This window comes from Leucopleurus acutus (assembly GCF_964270905.1).
Source record: "Leucopleurus acutus genome assembly, chromosome: 12".
NCBI classification, from domain to species: domain Eukaryota; kingdom Metazoa; phylum Chordata; class Mammalia; order Artiodactyla; family Delphinidae; genus Leucopleurus; species Leucopleurus acutus.
Window position 1 is genome coordinate 18,693,496 of NC_139154.1, and position 19,348 is coordinate 18,712,843.

General features: G+C 37.2%; 1 protein-coding gene across 2 annotated transcripts in view; it reads right to left on the reverse strand.

Moving 5' to 3' along the window:
* The window catches only part of MGAT4A (alpha-1,3-mannosyl-glycoprotein 4-beta-N-acetylglucosaminyltransferase A), a 109,609-nt gene that overhangs the window by 39,967 nt on the left and 50,294 nt on the right, over positions 1–19,348 (reverse strand). For both annotated transcript variants that reach the window (XM_082851821.1, XM_082851820.1), the window contains exons 4-5: positions 18,374–18,514; positions 6,664–6,797 (exon numbers count right to left, since the gene is read on the reverse strand). In XM_082851821.1, the coding sequence (XP_082707947.1) occupies positions 6,664–6,797; positions 18,374–18,514 (275 nt within the window). The remainder of the gene's footprint in view (positions 1–6,663; positions 6,798–18,373; positions 18,515–19,348) is intronic.

The window sequence follows — 19,348 nt, forward strand, 5'->3', positions numbered from 1 at the left end:
TGTATAACTGATTCACTTTGCTATAAAGCAGAAACTAACACAACATTGTAAAGCAATTATACTCCAATAAAGATGTTAAAAAAAAAAGAAATATCAAACAATCCCAAACTGAACGACATGCCACAAAATAACCAGTGTTTTTCAAAAGTGTCAAGGTCATTAAAGGACATTAGTGGGATATTTGGAGAAATCTAAATAAGGTGTGTTGATTAGTTAATAATATAGTTTCAATGTTAATTTCCTGCTGTTGATAATTACATTATGGTCATGTAAGGTGCTAGCATTTGGGGAAATTGGCTGAAGGGTATTTGGGAACTCTGTACAACTTTTGCAATTTCCTTGTAAGTCAAAAATGATTTCAAAATAGTTTTAAAAAATGAATGTGAAACTTTCTCAAAAAATAAATAACCAATCCAGACAACAAAAAGCCCCTACCAATAGGAAAGTTTAAAAACTCTCTTGATCATCTCCTTGGTCAAAGAGGAAACACAAACCAAAATCATTGACAGGGCAAGGCAGGGGTAGGGGATTAAGAGGTACAAACTAACAATACTATGTATAAAATAAGCTACAAGGATATAATGAACAGCACAAGGAATGTAGCCAGTATTTTATAATAACTTTAAATGGCGTATCATCTATAAAAATACTGAATCACTATGTTGTACACCTGAAACTATAATACTGTAAATAAACTATACTTCAATTTTTAAAAAATCATGGACTTATAAGAATTTAAACATTTCACGTCAGAACCTATGGGATATAGCTAACAGTACTCAGAAGAAAACTTATATTAGTTCTTATATAAGCAAAAGGAAATAAATAAATAGCAAATAATAAATAAATCAATTTAGCATTTGGGTCAAGATGCTTGAAAAGTATAAAATGGAACCAACAAAACCAGAAAAAATTAATAATGTTAAAAGCAGACATTAATAAACTAGGAAACAAAAAAAGGGAAACAATAAATAAACCCAAAAGATGGTTTGGGGGATAATAAATAAAAACAGATCCACTAGCTAACCTATCAAAAAGGGGGAAGGCGCACAAATACAAACACATAAACAAAGAAATCAGGGAGAAATAACCAGAAAAAGAACAAAAGTTTACTTTGCTCCACTCTATATAAAGCAAATTTTAAAACTCTGATAAAATGAACCACTTTCTAGGAAGATATTTTATCAAAACTGACAATAAATCTAAGTAGTTCTTAATGTTACAATATGAAAAGTTAGTATTATACCATCTATGTAGAAAAGGGGAGAAAAAAATATATCCACACATATACCCATTAAATACCGCTGAACGGGTACAACCACCATAACAGGCGAGGGGACAGCCTTGGAGGAGAGACTTTTCAAGGTATACAACACACACATTTATAATTTTTAAACCATGTGATCCTATTACCTATCCAAAAAATTAAATAAGTGGGAAATAATTTTCCCTTGTAAGTAAAATACATAACAATAAATAAAAGTAAAAAATAAAAACTCCACAGCAATTTGATCAATTCTCTCTGGTTATTCAATTTCTGTATTCATTTACAAATTTACCTGCTCTGCAAATCCTGCCCATAGGCCTGCTAACCAACTAGTACTGTTAACCCAATTTAAACCAAAGAATTTAAAGACAGCATCGTAAAGGCCTCTGGCACTCTGACTGTAAAACACAAACTAGAATATGTACGACAGTAAAACCTAAAAGTGAATAAAAAGGAAAGCGGTTCTCAGGCCAAATACTAAACACTCCAAGAAGCCAGAAATTCTCTAAACTCAGTTTTTCAGAGACTACTTCTAGGTGTTTTTCCAACATGATGAATTTGTTATTTCATTATAGAATCTCCACTTGAATTCTATCATTTAGGAACTTAAAATTAAATATGGCCTTTGGATTGTTTCTAGGCAAACTGCAGAAATAGTGTGAATACATAGAATGATATGAAAGATAGGCTATCTCAAGTTCTTCCAAATTCCCAGCAATGTTAGTGGTTATCATCAACATAACCTCATGTAATTTTTTTCTTTTTTTTCGGTACGCGGGCCTCTCACTGCTGCCGCCTCTCCCATTGCGGAGCACAGGCTCCGGACGCGCAGGCTCAGCAGCCATGGCTCACGGGCCCAGCCGCTCCGCGGCATGTGGGATCCTCCCGCACCGGGGCACGAACCCGTGTCCCCTGCATCGGCAGGCAGACTCTCAACCACTGCGCCACCAGGGAAGCCCCATCAACATAATCTAGGTGTTACGGTTTAGGCAAAATTCTGACTGAAACCACTTCAAAAACTCATTTCGTCTCTTTCTTTCACTTCGAATAGTATTTAGCCATCTACCCCTATGCCTCCATGTTGATTGCCTGTGGCGGTTATCTAGCAATTCAGGTATTTCTGAAGATACAACCTGTATCGGTCAGGATCTCCGTTGCAACGGACAGAAACTGATTCACGCAGAAGAGTCAGAAAAGCAATTTACTGGAAAATGATTGGTTAGAACTTATAGAACCTCCAATTAGGCTGAGGAAGCAGGCTAGGAAGGTGGCAGAAATAACCCCGGACCACAGCCAAAAATCAGAGAATGCTCCTAATGCCACAGCCTGCAAAGCCCTCACCATCAGTCCTCGATGCTCTGGACACTGCCCCTGTGGCCCCTGGAGAGGACACCACCACCACTATCACCAGAATGGACTGTCCACAACCCCTGCTTCCTTAGAAAATATATTTCTGCTGGCGTACAGAAATATAAACTGATCCTATATCCAGCCACCTTGATCAACTTCCCTATTATTTCTAACAATCTGTCTGTTTTAGAGGGGGTTTTTTGTGTCATCTGAAAACGATGAAGCTCCACTCAAAGTCCAGGAAAGGAATACCCATGTGGCTGAGCCCAGGTCACATGCCTGGAAACTGGTTGACCAAATATCTGGCATTTTTAGTTTCCACAGTGAGAGGAAGACACTCCTTCCCACCAAGCTTCATAAAATGGGGAATTCTCCAGATATCAGAATGGGACAGAAAAAACAATTTTTGGTAAAATTCAGAGAACACTGTAGGAAAACATTCTATCAGAATTGATCATGACAGAAATAATAGAAATAATTATATAAAATAAGAAGAAACATTATAAATTAATAATCAAATATATAACATAAAGAATAAGGAGGCATACAGACAACCAAGGATCATTAGGATACAAAAATAATCGTTATATTCTAAGTAAAAGTAAACACAAGAATGATACAATCTTAATATGTGAACACCACACTTGGATTATCCCATGGATCCTGCAGAGCAGGTGGAATTCATTCCTCTCCATTCCTCCTGCAATTCCAGAATACAGTCAGTGAACTTTAAATAATGCATCAACAGCCAACTGTTGAAAACCTTGAATGTTCTGTAAATGGGTCATCATAGAAGACCAGTGGACCCCTAAGGGAAAAGTTATCAGAGAGGAGCGAAGAACTAGAAACACAGCAAATAATTACTCTTCTGTCTCTCTCCTCTCCTCCCTGAGGGTAATCGTATGGTTCTCCCTTCAAAGAAAAAAAAAAAAATACGAAGAACAGAAACTCAAACAAGAATGAAGAGACTATGACCTCCTTTACTGTCTAAGTGTATTCTTGTCCAGTTTTTTCATTCTTAATTTTCTCCTCACATGTTAAAGTGGACCTGAGGTAATTCATACTTTTATAAAAGCTGAAAATATTTGCAAAAGATAAATTACTTTGGCCTATTTACTCTAGATGAATTTCAAGTGGGAGAGTGGGGAGAGTTTCATAAAAGGGATGAGCTGGGGCCCGAAGGAGGAATAAGAAAGACAGAGGAAGAGGCAATGTTTCGGGCTGAGGAATAACACAAACAGAACTGAGAACATCCAAGGTCTATTCAATGAGCTGAGAGCAGAATGACTACAGCCCAGACCTACTAACACTATGATGTAAAGAGCCTTTAATAAACAGATGGGAAACCTGGAAGAGAAGCAGTTTGGGGAAACCAGACTAATTTAGTTATGGACAGATTAAGAGTTGCCCATGAAATACTTCAAATAATGTTATCAAGTAGGCAGTTAGGAATAAGAGACTCGGGAAGAGGCTAGAGATCTAGATTAGGAACCATCCCACACGTAGATCACGGTCAAAGCCGCAGAACAGGCACTTGGGACTAGTGTTAAATGAGCCCCAAGCTACCAGACACTTAGGTGGAAACTCCTAATCAAACGTAGAACCAAATGTGGTGAGTAATAATTTCAGATTGCCTAAAGGCAATGCAATGAATTCTGTAAACTAATTCTTCTGTTCAGAATAGATTTTCTTTCAAATATTGAAATTCTATATAGACACATATACAAACACTGCAGTTCAGGAGAGGAGTCCTCCGAGATCAGAACACTGCCGACCCCTGGGCCACATTTTCAGTTTACAGCGTCTCTCCGTGCACAATCTCACTGCATCTCCCTGCAGCAGTGCTGAGCTCACAAGGCTCAAGGGCACTATTCTCCTTTTAGACATGAACAAACTGAGGCTGAAAGAGAAAACGACCCGCTCAAGTGGCAGAATCCAGACCCTGAACACTGGTCCTGTGACTCCAAACCCAGCGTTATTACATCTGAGTGATCAGAGAAACGGATACAGCAAGAGGGTCTTGAATCTTCACGCAGCTCATCTCTGTCTATAGGCTGAATACTATTTTTCAAGTGCATAAGGAGGATTTTTCATTTTGTAGTTTTTAAATTTTAAGGCTTTTTTTCTTATAAAAATCAATACACACTCATTGCAAAAAAGTTGTAATTTTACAAAACTGTATGGTATCTCCCCAAAATCTCAACTCTCAAGGTATCTGCTACGAATAGTTTCGAGGCTATTCCCAAGACCATTTTCTCTATTTATTTTATCAATGCACATTAGGAGCTGTATAAATGTGTCATGTGCTGGAATATATTTACATACTTGCAAATGTTTCCACTGGATCGATTTTTAGAAGGAGAATGTTGGGTCACAGAGGAAACGTACATTTTAACAGCTATTGCCAAACTGCTTTCCAAAGAGGCGGTACCAATTTCTACTGACATACAATATGTGACTGACAAATCTGATTACTTAAAATGTAAAATTTCTACAACAAACAAAAAACATCATAAACGAAGTTCATGAAAAAAACAAACTGAACAAAAGAGTTAAAGAGTTAATGTCAAAGAGTTAATTCCTCTCATATATGAAATTTCTTACAAATAAAAAATTACAAATTAAAAAAATGAGCAAAGCCTATAAAAATAAGTATAAAATAAAATTAAAAATAAAAAAATTAAATAAAAGTATAAATACAAATGGTCAAAATATATATAAACCAACATTTAATCCCATTCAGTAAACAAATCCAAATTAAACAAAAGCAATGTATTATTTTTACCCATCAAATTGGCCAAAATAAATTTAAAGACTAATATATCTTGCAGAGCATGGGGACAGGGAACCAAGCTCTCTCGCAGACTGCTGGAAAAAGGATATTAATGGCTCAACTTCTGCAGAGTGTCTTGCCCAGGTGTGAACATTTAATGTATGTGGACTCTACCCAGCAATTCCACTTTTAGGAATTGATCCCGCATCAGTAACCAGACAAGTGCACAACCATTTATTTACAGTAATGTTCAATACAATGCTGAAAAGAATAGCAAAAGTGTGGAAACAGTCTCAATTGGTCTGTCAATCAGAAATTAAATAAAGTATGATAAAACCATACAATGGAATGTAATATAGCCATAACAATGATGGTGTGATAACTATTCACTTTACCATGGGAAAATGTCCATGATATTAAGCAATATACAGAACAATTCCATTTATATATATGTATACAGCCATAGGAAAAATTTCTTAAGATATATATATTTCAGAATAGCAATAGTAGCTATATCTACATGGAGGAATTACAGGTAATTTTTCAATATGTATTTCTGTAATTGTTTTGAACAATATACACGTGTTTACTTTTTATATTAAAGAAGACACAAGAACATTTTCATTAAAAAAAAGACAGGAAACACTGAAAAGTTGGGAATCAGTGGGCCAGAACCAGATGAGATTATAAATCTTCTCACATTCCAAAATTCTATATAATAATTAAGGAAATATTTACTCTAGGGTGCTTTTTCATCATTAAAAAAAACCTCCTCAAGATTTATTCTTTCCCCATATCTTTTGAGGAGACTAAAATATAAGTAATATAATAATTATAATTAACATGATATTTGACTTTTTAAATAATAATGTGGCTGCATCTTGGGAGTACAGAGAAGGGGTAGAGAGAATAAAGAGATGATAAAACCCCAGCCTACACTAAACCTTTCTCAGCTTTCAAAACTCCCAAAGAACATCAATGCAAATCTCCAAATTCAGGTCCTAGAGCCAGAAATGGGGACTCACTGTTCATAAAGATCTATGAATATAATATTATCCTATTAACAGGATATTACCATTCCTGGATTGTAACTGCACAAGAGAAGTTAAGGCAAACACAAGTTAAACTTACATTTAACTAGCAGATGGAATATACTACCTAAGCTTTACTCATCACATTTTATAAAAAAGGTTTATAAAAGCATTATTCAAAATATGGTTTCAACTCTTACAGATTATATGTGGTAAAAAAAGAGCAACAATTAAATAATTACCTCTCCTATGAAGACAACTATAACACAGTCCAGCTTCTCTTCAGGATACAGATTATCAATAAGGGAATGAAGAGTTTCTATGAGGTAAGATTTAACTTCTCTCTTCACTGTGGGAACTCCCATTACTATTGAAACTGAAACAAAATAATGATAGTAATTATATTAAAAGATTTTGCAAAGACAATGCAGAAAAACATCACTGTTTTACAAGTATTATACCCTCTCAAATTGATAGAAATAATTGGAGGATCAAAATATACTACATTGAAAGAAAGAAAAATAATCAAAGAATGTGGGGCACACCTATTATACAATAATTCTTTTCCACATGGCTTCTCCTTAAGAAAGGAAATAATGTCAAAGAACTGATAAAGATGAAAGACATTAAACCACATGTTAAGAATGAACAATGGTAAAGTATAAACAACAGATTTTATTATACAACTAAAACTAAGAAACATTAAACACATCTTAAAAATTAAAGTCTCACATGTCATATATAAGATGTCTTAAGGAGGACACAACATCACTTCTGTGGTTTTCTTCCCAAATTCATAACCTCAATCTAACCATGAAGAAATGTCAGACAAATCCAAATTAAGGGGACACTCCCCAAAGATCAGGAAAGACAGAGAAAGGATGAGGAACTGTCCCCAACTGGAGAAGACTAAGGGGACATGACAATTACATGAAATATGGGATCCTGAGTCAGATCCTGGAACAGATTAAATAATAATGATAATAAAATGACAAACTCTAAGATCTAAGGTTAACAGCATAGCATCAATGTTAATTTCTTGGTTTTGATCATTGTATAATAGCTATATAAGGTGTGAACATTTACGGAACTGGGTGAGGTATATGGAAACTGTGTACTATTCATGCAACTTTTTTTAAGTCTAAAATTACAGTCAGTTCTACTATAATGCTTGTTTTGAAATGCAAATTGTTCCTACATGATTAATACATTAGAAAACAATTTGAGCATGAAGTCAATTTCACATTTGCTTTTATGCAATTTCTCCCCTGGGACAAACACTCACTAGGTGAACACAGAAAATGGTACCCATTTGAACTGAGTTCAGAATACTCAACCAAGCCATGTAGAAATACCCAAAATGCACAGCTGCCTCAGTTCACTGCATGCTGTAAACCACAGCTATCTACACCTGCTGTTACAACTTTCAGCCAGATTTCAGTCAATCCGCTTTGTACCACTTCACAAAAAGCTTCCAAGCTGTAGTCCTTCTGAAGCCCACTTTAACAAGCAAACCTCAAGTCTTTTTCAAGGTAGAATACCATATTTATTGTATTTATGCATTTCTCCATCATTTAATACGTGCAAAATTGTGCCACTGCTTTTATTAGCTTATCTTTTCTTTATGTGTAACTGACAAAGCTTTTGAGTGTTGTGATCTTAACCCCATTTTTCTCCTTTTATTGCACAATTTTGCGTAGCACAGTAATATTTAGGAACACATATGTTATATTAGAGTACTTCAGTTAGTTTTTAAATGTAATATCTTTAAACGTTTTAGGGACTTCCCTGGTGGTACAGTGGTTGAGACTCCGTGCTTCCACTGCACGAGGCACAGGTTCAATCCCTGGTCGGGGAACTAAGATCCCGCATGCTGCGCAGCGTGGCCGAAAAATTTAAAAAATAAAAACATGAAATAAAAAAGTCTTAGTATCCTAAGTGTTACAGATCAGTAGAGAAGTATTTTGCAAAAGTTAAAATTAAGCCTTAATTATGTAACAGTTTATTGGAGATACTACAAAACACTTAGAGGTCATAGAATTCTAAAGTTAGAAGGAAGTGTAAAGATCATAGATCCATGATTCTACCACCGTGATTCTGCAGTTCTAAGGTCCAAATAGCTTAAGGGAGTCCCCCAAGTTTCCATACTACACTCCTCTCTTCCATTTTGGGATGAAAAGTTTCCAAGGGCTCAAAAAAAAGATTTACTATATTTGTTCTGAACATGTGCATTGAACACTTATTAAATGCAAGGCATTATTTTAGGTGTTAGGAATATAACAGCATAGATAAGGTCCCTGCCATCATGGGACCTTTCTTACATTCTACAAGAGGGAAAAAGATAATTTTAGAGGGTGATATGTAGTATATGAATTAAAACATGGCAATATTAGAAAGAGTGGGGGGGGGAGAGGAAGTACCTCTACAGACAGTGCAGTCATGGAAAGACTCTCTGATATCAACTGAGCTGGTACTTAATGATGAGAAAGAGAAGAGAAAGAAGATGAGGAAACAGCTAGGCGCTGAAGAGAGGATGATCTGAACAGTCAAGCAATAGCAAGAACAGAATGTCTCTAAAGCAGAATCAGCCTAGATTCAGAGGAATTAGTTAGGGATCTGATCACATAGACCCTTAAATTTAGTTTTAATTCTGAGGGCAAGAGAAAGGCACTGTAAGGTTGTAAACAGGGGAGTGACAACATCCGATTTGTAATTTTAAAAGATTATCAAATTTTATGGAGAATAGACATAAAAGTGTTAACAAGTATAAAAGTATTTTGGAGAGATCGGTTAGGAAGTTACTGCAGTAATTTAAGGAAAAGATGTGGTTTGAATTAGGATGTTTGAAGTTGGAGATGAGTGAACAGATCTGGGATCCACTGTGGAGACCCTCACCAATGGGGCTGATGGCTGGCAGAGATAAGGGAAGGGGAGGGTAGAGGATGACCTGAGCAAGTGGACATGGGACCTTCTACTGAGAATAACACACCTGAGGGGGAAAGGGCTCCCAATCGAGATTTCTGTTTTGACCATGTTACTCTGAGATGCCTAGAGACAGGATGAGTAACCCCGGAAGCAAATTTCCATATACTTTAATCTACCTCAGAATTTTAAAATATTTAGAATATACATTAAAAGAGTATAAACTATGCTATGAAGCATTTCTAGGAAATGTTAATGCATATGAAGTTCAAAAACTTTGTTCACAGAAAAAGCAAAATCCATGCTGACTCTAGTTTATGCAAAGAAAAATGGCATAAAGTAATAATGCAAATTCTCTCTTCCCTACCAGTCTTAAGTTGTTCTGTTTCTGTTTTAAGTTTAGATGGCATGTTTAGAGAAGAAGCCACTTCTCCCAAATAGACTGTTTTGGAGCTGAAATTTAAATTCTTTAGTTTAAACCAAGGCACTCAAGGACTCCAAAAGCACTAAAAAGGAAAGTACTAATTTCGGCTAAATCTACAGAATTAGAGTATCCATGCTAGGGGTAATGCACAAAATACCACAAAAAAAGACAGCTTTTCCTGCCTTCTGGGCATGTTGTAAGTTCCCCTTAGGTTGCGGAGCTGGGGGGAGGGGATGTGACTAGTAACAGGGCTTCCCTGGTGGCGCAGTGGTTGTGAGTCCTCCGGCCGATGCAGGGTACGCGGGTTCATGCCCCGGTCCAGGAAGATCCCACATGCCGCGCAGCGGCTGGGCCCGTGAGCCATGGCCACTGAGCCTGCGCGTCCGGAGCCAGTGCTCCGCAACGGGAGAGGCCACGACAGTGAGAGGCCCGCATACCGTAAAAAAAATAAAAATTAAAAAAATAAATAAATTTTAAAAAAAAACTGTTTCAGCTTAGTAAGAATGTTAACCACTGAAAACCTGGTTGACCAAGATTATATTATATTTATGATGGATAAAGTCATAAACAAATGGGCTAGAATAAGCATCTTCAAAAAAGAAAGAGAATGTCACATTCATAAAATAAGAAGAGCTGACTATAAAAGAACTTACTAGAGACCCTGGAAGTTTTAAATAACTTTAAAAATACTTCTACTTCCTTTTCATTTGCTTCTTATTCATGAGGAAATAGTCTAAACCAAACAATGCATGAAATGGCAAAGGCAACTTACCCAAATAGTGATTATTAAAGGAAGAGACACACTATCAACTTCAGAAATAATTAATGACCAACGTTCTAAAGAACATAATTTAGAACATACTGCATATCTTATTAGTCTTTGTAATCCAGTATGTACCGTAAAAATATTTCTTGAATCAATAAAGACATAGAAGAATGAGTTAGTCTGAATATAATTTAAGAAGTATCACCTCCATAGGAAAAGTGTATAATTTTAAATGATTCATAAAATAGAAAGATGGCAGAACTAAAAAATGATGAATGTGAAAACTTAGAATATCGAAAACCAGTAAGATACCTAAGAATCCTATTGAATCAAATGCAGATTGAGTCAGGTTTTTAAAAACATTATCATAAAGATTCATTTCAATACCTAAGAAGTAATGACTTTGTCATTTGTTAAAGACTTAGGAGCAACATAATATTTGTCTCTACATCCTAAAATCTACAAAGAAAAGATTAACAAAGTTCAAAGTGGAGAAATAAAAAGTATAAAAGAATCATATATAAGTCCCACAAGGAAAACTCAAGAAGCTCTGGTGACTCTAACAAGAGGAGAAAAAAATGCCATAGATTATCTTTTAGGTATTTTGGGAAAAAGATGCAAACCAAATTATTTCTATTACTGCATGAAAGGTTAAATATAAGTGACTATATACTTCTATTTCTGTAAGAAAAGTAGGGGCAGACATATGAAAAACTTTCTTGACATGACTGTAAGAGCTATTAATGTTGAAATAAGATACAAGAAAAAAAAGTTATTTCTTTACCTCTCAAACTTTTAAAATAGAAAAGTTTCAAAAGTTTAAACATTGTTTTGCCTGGAGATAGGGCTTGAACTACATGTCCCATAATCCTTTTCAGTTCTTATTACTCTGGTCTTTGGAGAAAAATATCTAACTCCCTTCAACATGGAGTTTAGAATGACTCCTAAGTTACTATGCACAGATCAAGAACTTTTTATTTTTAAACCTGCCTTTTTTTAAAAATTAATTTTAAACATCTTTATTGGACTATAATTGCTTTACAATGTTGTGTTAGTTTCTGCTGTATAACAAACTGAATCAACTATATGCGTACATATATCCCCATATCCCCTCCCTCTTGCGTCTCCCTCCCACCCTCCCTATCCCACCCCTCTAGGTGGTCACAAAGCACCAAACTGATCTCCCTGCACTATGCAGCTCCTTCCCACTAGCTAGCTATTTTACATTTCGTTGTGTATATACGTCAATGCTACTCTCTCACTTCGTCCCAGCTTACCCTTTCCCCTCCACGACTCCTCAAGTCCATTTTCTACGTCTGCATCTTTATTTCTCTCCTGCTCCTAGGTTCATCAGAACCGTTTATTTTCATTGCTTTTTTTTTTTTTAGATTCCATATATATGTGTTAGCATACGGTATTTGCTTTTCTCTTTCTGACTTATTTCACTCTGTATGGCAGACTCTAGATCCATCCACCTCACTACAAATAACTCAATTTCGTTTCTTTTTATGGCTGAGTAATATTCCATTGTATATATGTGCCACATCTTCTTTATCCATTCATCTGTCGATGGACACCTAGGTTGCTTCCACGTCCAGGCTATTATAAATAGTGCGGCAATGAACATTGTGGTTCATGACTCTTTTTGAATTATGGTTTTCTCAGGGTATATGCCTAATAGTGTGATTGCTGGGTCATATGGTAGTTCCATTTTTAGTTTTTTAAGGAACCTCCATACTGTTCTCCATAGTGGCTGTATCAATTTACATTCCCCCCCCAACAGTGCAAGACGGTTCCCTTTTCTCCACACCGTCTTCAGCATTTATTGTTTGTAGAATTTTTGATGATGGCCATTCTGACCAGTGTGAGGTGATACCTCATTGTGGTTTTGATATGGTTTTCTCTAATGATTAGTGATGTTGAGCATCTTTTCATGTGTTTGTTGGCAATCTGTATATCTTCCTTGGAGAAATGTCTATTTAGGTTTTCTGCCCATTTTTGATTGGATTGTTTGTTTTTCTGAGATTGAGCTGCATGAGCTGCTTGTATATTTTGGAGATTAATCCTTTGTCAGTTGGTTTGTTTGCAAATATTTTCTCCCATTCTGAGGGTTGTCTTTCTGTCTTGTCTATGGTTTCCTTTGCGGTGCAAAAGCTTTTAAAAAGTTTCATTAGGTCCCATTTGTATATTTTTGTTTTTATTTCCATTTCTCTAGGAGGTGGGTCAAAAAGGATCTTGCTGTGATTTATGTCATAGAGGGTTCTGCCTAGGTTTTCCTCTAAGAGTTTGATAGTGCCTGGCCTTACATTTAGGTCTTTAATCCATTTTGAGTTTATTTTTGTGTATGGTGTTAGGAAATGTTCTAATTTCATTCTTTTACATGCAACTGTCCAGTTTTCCCAGCACCACTTACTGAATAGGTTGTCTTTTTGCCATCATATTCTCTTGCTTCCTTTATCAAAGATAAGGTGACCACATGTGCATGGGTTTATCTCTGGGCTTTCTATCCAATTCCATTGATCTATATTTCTGTTTTTGTGCCAGTACCATACTGTCTTAATTACTGTAGCTTTGTAGTATAGTCTGAAGTCCAGGAGCCTGATTCCTCCAGCTCCATTTTTCTTTCTCAAGATGGCTTTGGCTATTTGGGGTCTTTTGTGTTTCCATACAAACTGTGAAATTTTTTGTTCAAGTTCTGTGAAAAATGCCATTGGTAGTTTGATAGGGATTGCATTGAATCTGTAGATTGCTTTGGGTAATAGAGTAATTAATAGAGTCATTTTCACAATGCTGATGCTTCCAATCCGAGAACATGGTATATCTCTCCATCTGTTTGTACCATTTTTCATTTCTTTCATCAGTGTCTTATAGTTTTCTGCATACAGGTCTTTTGTCTCCTTAGGTAGGTTTATTCCTAGGTATTTTATTCTTTTTGTTGCAATGGTAAATGGGAATATTTCCTTAATTTATCTTTCAGATTTTTCATCAATCGTGTATAAGAATGCAAGAGATTTCTGTGCATTAATTTTGTATCCTGCTACTCTACCAAGTTCACTGATTAGCTCTAGTAGTTTTCTGGTAGCATCTTTAGGATTCTCTATGTATAGTCTCATGTCATCTGCAAACAGTGACAGTTTTACTTCTTCTTTTCCAATTTGGATGCCTTTAATTTCTTTTTCTTCCCTGACTGCTGTGGCTAAAACTTCCAAAACTATGTTGAAAAATAGTGGTGAGACTGGGCAACCTTGTCTTGTTCCTGATCTTAGAGGAAATGCTTTCAGTGTTTCACCATTGAGAACGATGATGGCTGCGGGTTTGTCATATATGACCTTTATTATCTTGAGGAAAGATCCCTCTGTGCCTACTTTACGGAGAGTTTTTATCATAAATGGGTGTTAATTTTGTCAGAAGCTTTTTCTACATCTATTGAGATGATGATATGGTTTTTATCCTTCAGTTTGTTAATATGGTGTATCACATGGATTGATTTGCATATTCTGAAGAATCCTTGCATTCCTGAGATAAACCCCACTTGATCATGGTGTATAATCCTTTTAGTGTTGGATTCTGTTTGCTAGTATTTTGTTGAGGATTTGTGCATCTATGTTCATCAGTGATATTGGCCTGTAGTTTTCTTTTTTTGTGACATCTCTGTATGCTTTTGGTATCAGGGTGATGATGGCCTCATAGAATGAGTTTGGGAGTGTTACTCTCTCTGCTGTATTTTGGAAGAGTTGGAGAAGGATAGATGTTAGCTCTCCTAGAAATGTTTGATAGAATTCTCCTGTGAAGCCATCTGGTCCCGGGCTTTTGTTTGTTGGAAGATTTTTAATCACAGTTTCAGTTCAGACTTGTGACTGGTCTCTTTATATTTTCTATTTCTTCCTGGTTCAGTCTCAGAAGGCTGTGCTTTTTTAAGAATTTGTCCATTTCTCCCAGGTTGTCTATTTTATTGGCATAGAGTTGCTTGTAGTAATCTCACATGATCCTTTGTATTTCTGCAGTGTCAGCTGTTACTTCTACTTTTTCATTTCTTATTCTGTTGGTTTGAGTCTTCTCCCTTTTTTTCTTGATGAGTCTGGCTAATGGTTTATCAATCAATCAAGAACCAGCTTTTAGTTGTACTGATCTTTACTGTTGTTTCCTTCATTTCTTTTTCATTTATTTCTGATCTGATCTTTATGATCTCTTTCCTTCAGCTAACTTTGGGGTTTTTTTGTTCTTCTTTTCTAATTGCTTTAGGTATAAGGTTAGGTTGTTTATTTGATATTTTTCTTGTTTCTTGAGGTAGGATTGTATTGCTATAAACTTCCCTCTTAGAACTGCTCTTGTCACATCCCACAGGTTTTCAGTCGTCGTGTTTTCATTGTCATTTGTTTCTGGGTATTTTTTGATTTCTTCTTTGATTTCTTCAGTGAGCTCTTGGTTGTTTAGTAGTGTATTGTTTAGCCTCCATGTGTTTGCATACTTTACAGTTTTTTCCCTCTATTTGATATCTACTCTCATAGAACTGTGGTTGGAAAAGATACTTGATAACGATTTCAATTTGCTTAAATTTATCAAGGCTTGACTTGTGACCCAAGATGTGGTCTATCCTGGAGAATGTTCCATGAGCACTTGAGAAGAAAGTGTATTCTCTTGTTTTGGGATGGAATGTTCTATAAATATCAATTAAGTCCATCTTGTTTAATGTGTTATTTAAAGCTTATGTTTCCTTATTTATTTTCATTTTGGATGATCTGTCCATTGGTGAAAGTGGGGTGTTAAACTCCCCTACTATGACTGTGTTCCTGTAGATCCCCTCTTTTATGGCTGTTAGCATTTGCCTTATGTATTGAGGTGCTCCTATGTTGGGTGCATAAATATTTAAAATGGTTATATATTTTTCTTGGATTGATCCCTTGATTATTATTTAGTGTCCTTCTTTGTCTCTTGTAACAGTCTTTATTTTAAGTCTATTTTGTCTGATATGAGAATTGCTACTCCAGCTTTCTTTTGATTTCCATTTGCATGGAATATCTTTTTCCATCCCCTCACTTTCAGTCTGTATGTGTCCCTAGGTCTGAAGTGGGTCTCGTATACAGCACATATATGGGTCTTGTTTTTGTATCCATTCAGCCAGTCTACGTCTTTTGGCTGGAGCATTTAATCCATTTACATTTAAGATAATTATCGATATGTATGTTCCTACTACCATTTTCTTCATTGTTTTGGGTTTGTTTTTGTAGGTCCTTTTCTTCTCTTGTGTTTCCCACTTAGAGAAGTTCCTTTAGCATTTGTTGTAGAGCTGGTTTGGTGGTGGTGAATTCTCTTAGCTTTTGCTTGTCTGTAAAGGTTTTAATTTCTCTGTCAAAGCTGAATGAGATCCTTGCTGGGTATTGGTTGTAGGTTTTTCCCTTTCATCACTTTAAATATGTCCTGTCACTCCCTTCTGGCTTGCAGAGTTTCTGCTGAAAGATCAGCTGGTAACCTTATGGGGATTCCCTTGTATGTTATTTGTTGTTTTTCCCTTGCTTCTTTTAATATTTTTTCTTTGTATTTAATTTTTGATAGTTTGAATAGTATGTGTCTCAGTGTGTTTCTCTTTGGGTTTATCCTGTATGGGACTCTGTGCTTCCTGGACTTGATTGAGTATTTCCATTCCCATGTTAGGGAAGTTTTCGACTATAATCTCTTCAAATATTTTCTCAGACCCTTTCTTTTTCTCTTCTTCTTCTGGGGCCCCTGTAATTCGAATGTTGGTGCATTTAATGTTGTCTCAGAGGTCTCTGAGACTGTCCTCAATTCTTTTCATTCTTTTTTCTTTATTCTGCTCCCTGGAAGTTATTTCCACCATTTTATCTTCCAGGTCACTTATCCATTCTTCTGCCTCAGTTATTCTGCTATTGATTCCTTCTACAGTATTTTTAATTTCAGTTATTTTGTTCATCACTGTTTCTTTGCTCTTTAGTTCTTCTAGATCCTTGTTAAATGTTTCTTGTATTTTCTCCATTCTGTTTTCAAGATTTGGAGTCATCTTTACTGTCATTATTCTGAATTCTTTTTCAGGTAGGTTGCGTATTTCGTCTTCATTTATTTGGTCTTGTAGGTTTTTACCTTGCTCCTTCATCTGTAACATATTTTTTCTCGTTTCTTTTTTTCTTTTTTTTTTTTTTTTTTTTTGATGGGTGAGGCTATATTCCTATCTTACTTGTTGTTTGGCCTGAGGTGTCCAGCACCGGAGTTTGCAGGCAGTTGGATAGAGCCAGGTCTTGGTGCTGAGATTAGAACCTCCAGGAGGCCTCACTCTGATTAATATTCCCTGGGGTCTGAGGTTCTCTGTTAGTCCAGCGGTTAGGAATTGGAGTTCCCACCACAGGAACTCTGGCCCAACCTCTGGCCTGGGAACCAAGATCCCGCAAGCTGCATGATGTGGCAAAAAAAAAGAAAAAAGAAAGAAAGAAAGAAAAAAGGAGCAGTACAATATCAAAGAATAAAAAACAAAATAAAATTAGAAAAATATATTAGGAAAAATAAAAATATAATTGAAACAACTGCAACAAGGTAAAATAAAACCACAACAGAAAAAAGAAAAAAAAGGGGGGTGAACAAGCCAAAAGGAGAGAACTATAACAAAGTATAAGGAATAAAATAAAATTAGAAAAATAAAAGATTAGGAAAAATAAGAATATAAATGAATCAACAAGGTAAAACAGAACCCCAATCTAAAAGAGGAAAAAAGGGAAAAAAAAAAAAAAAAGCCTTGGCTATGGGGGCGGAGTTTAGGCAGGGGTGAAACTTAGGCAGCAGCGGGGTTTAGGGTGGGGGGGGAACAAGGCGGGTGGGGGTGAGCATGGGGCGGGTCCTAGGCTCAAGACACACAGCCAGAAAAGGCCTTGGGGGCGGGGCCTAGGCAGGGTGACGTTCAAGCGTGGGGCGGGGCCTCTGCTTAGGACCTGCATGGAAGGAGAGAGGCAGCATGTCTAAAGGAGGGCCTCTGGAGTGCGGAGTTCCAGAGTTTTGGAGGTAAGGCCCTGAGTGAGGGTGTGTGGGTGGGGTTTAGGCCCAGCGCGATGCAGGAGGTCCTCTGAGTGTAGAGGTGGGGGTGTAGGGTCGGGGCTTGGGCTCGGCATGGCAAGAGGGAGGCTCCAAGGGTAGAGGATTAGGCCCAGAAGCCCAACAGGCTCCCCGGTGCCTAAGTGGACAGGGAAAGCGCTGCCCGCGTTCCCTTTTGTTCCTCCACGCCCCTCCCCCACCATCTCCCCCAGGGTCTCCCCCGTCACCACTGGACCCCTAACCGTGGGTGGGTCCCGCTGGGTGTAGGAACTCCTCCCCTCTCCCACCCAGAGGTCCGGCCTTTATTTTTGCTCCCCTTCCCTCCCTCCCACTCCCTCAGGACCCGCGTGGCTGGAGGGGACCTTGGTGGGCAGAGGACCAGTCCTGGGATCTCAGCAGGCTCCCAGGGGCCCAAGTGGGCAGGGGAAACCTGGCCACGCTCCCTTTTGATCCTCTGCTCTCCCAGTGGTTCCCCAATTTCCCGCTTTGGCATGGGATCCCTTCCCCTCCCCCAGCCACCCCTCAGGGACGCCAGTCCTGCCCTGCCTCCACTTCTCCTCCCCCTTCACTCCCCCCACGCCCCACGTCCTTCCCCATCACTGGGGGGTTCCTCCCGCCCCTTAGGTGTCTGTGGTCCCCCACTGGTGCCTGGCAGGTGCCCTAGTTGTGCAGAGATGTGAATTCTGCATCCTCCTAGCCCGCCATCTTGACTCCCGACTTGCCTGACTTATAAGGGTCAACATAATACTCCAAGACATAATTAAGACCAGCAGTGCAAATACAATAGGAAACAAAACAAACATACCTCCTGTTCTTCCATTACCAATCTGCACAACAGGTTGAAGGCTTCCTTCATTTTGTAATAAATGAGGCAAATGATAATAAATACTTGGCACTTGAAGAGATTTTTTGCTTGTTAACTCCCTCAAGAGCTTTAGGGTACCATCTGAAATACAGAAGTAGAATCAATCCACGGTAGTACCTCACTTATAGAAGTTGCTGATGTTACAAAGATAGTGGTAAAAATTTATGAGACTAAAAGAATTTTCTATCCTAATCTCATACTTTGGTCAATGATATTTCCATGGACACTTAGGCAACCAGAGTCTCACAGAGTCATGATGATGGGAACAGTCTGAATGAAGCTAAAAAGGTCAGCCAGAGTACCACGAGAAGACAGAATGTGAACCACTCACCTTTATAATGTGTCAGAACTCAAGCCCTGGGGGACAGACTGTAAACACGCTATCCACTCATGGAAATGTAATAACAGTAAGTACAACGACCACCAGTAACTTTCACTTTTTTATGCTATTATATTTGACCAAAATTTCACATGGAAGATTTTTTTTTTAGTTCAAGTACACTAATTTAAACAGCACAAGTTGAGAATGTTTGGTACAGTTCATAACTTTCAAATCGTTTTTCAGTTTTTATGAGAGGAACCAATGAACCATTCAATATAATAGAAAATAAAACCTTGATAGGATAATCAATATTGTTTTACAATTCCATTGAACTAGAACTTAACCTTTTAAATAAGGAAGCTAGCAGTAAGGACTTGCAGTCTCAATAACAATTTTATACAGAGCAATATGAAAATTCCCTTAAAATACTCTGAATATTCAGAACCGAAAGTTCACAAAAGAAACGAAACTATCACACATGAAATTAAAGTTTAACCTCATGTAAAAGCAACAACTACAAATTACAAGACAACAATATCTACCCATCAAATTAAGTTAGCAGATTAAACAGTAATATTAAATTGTGGTGATAA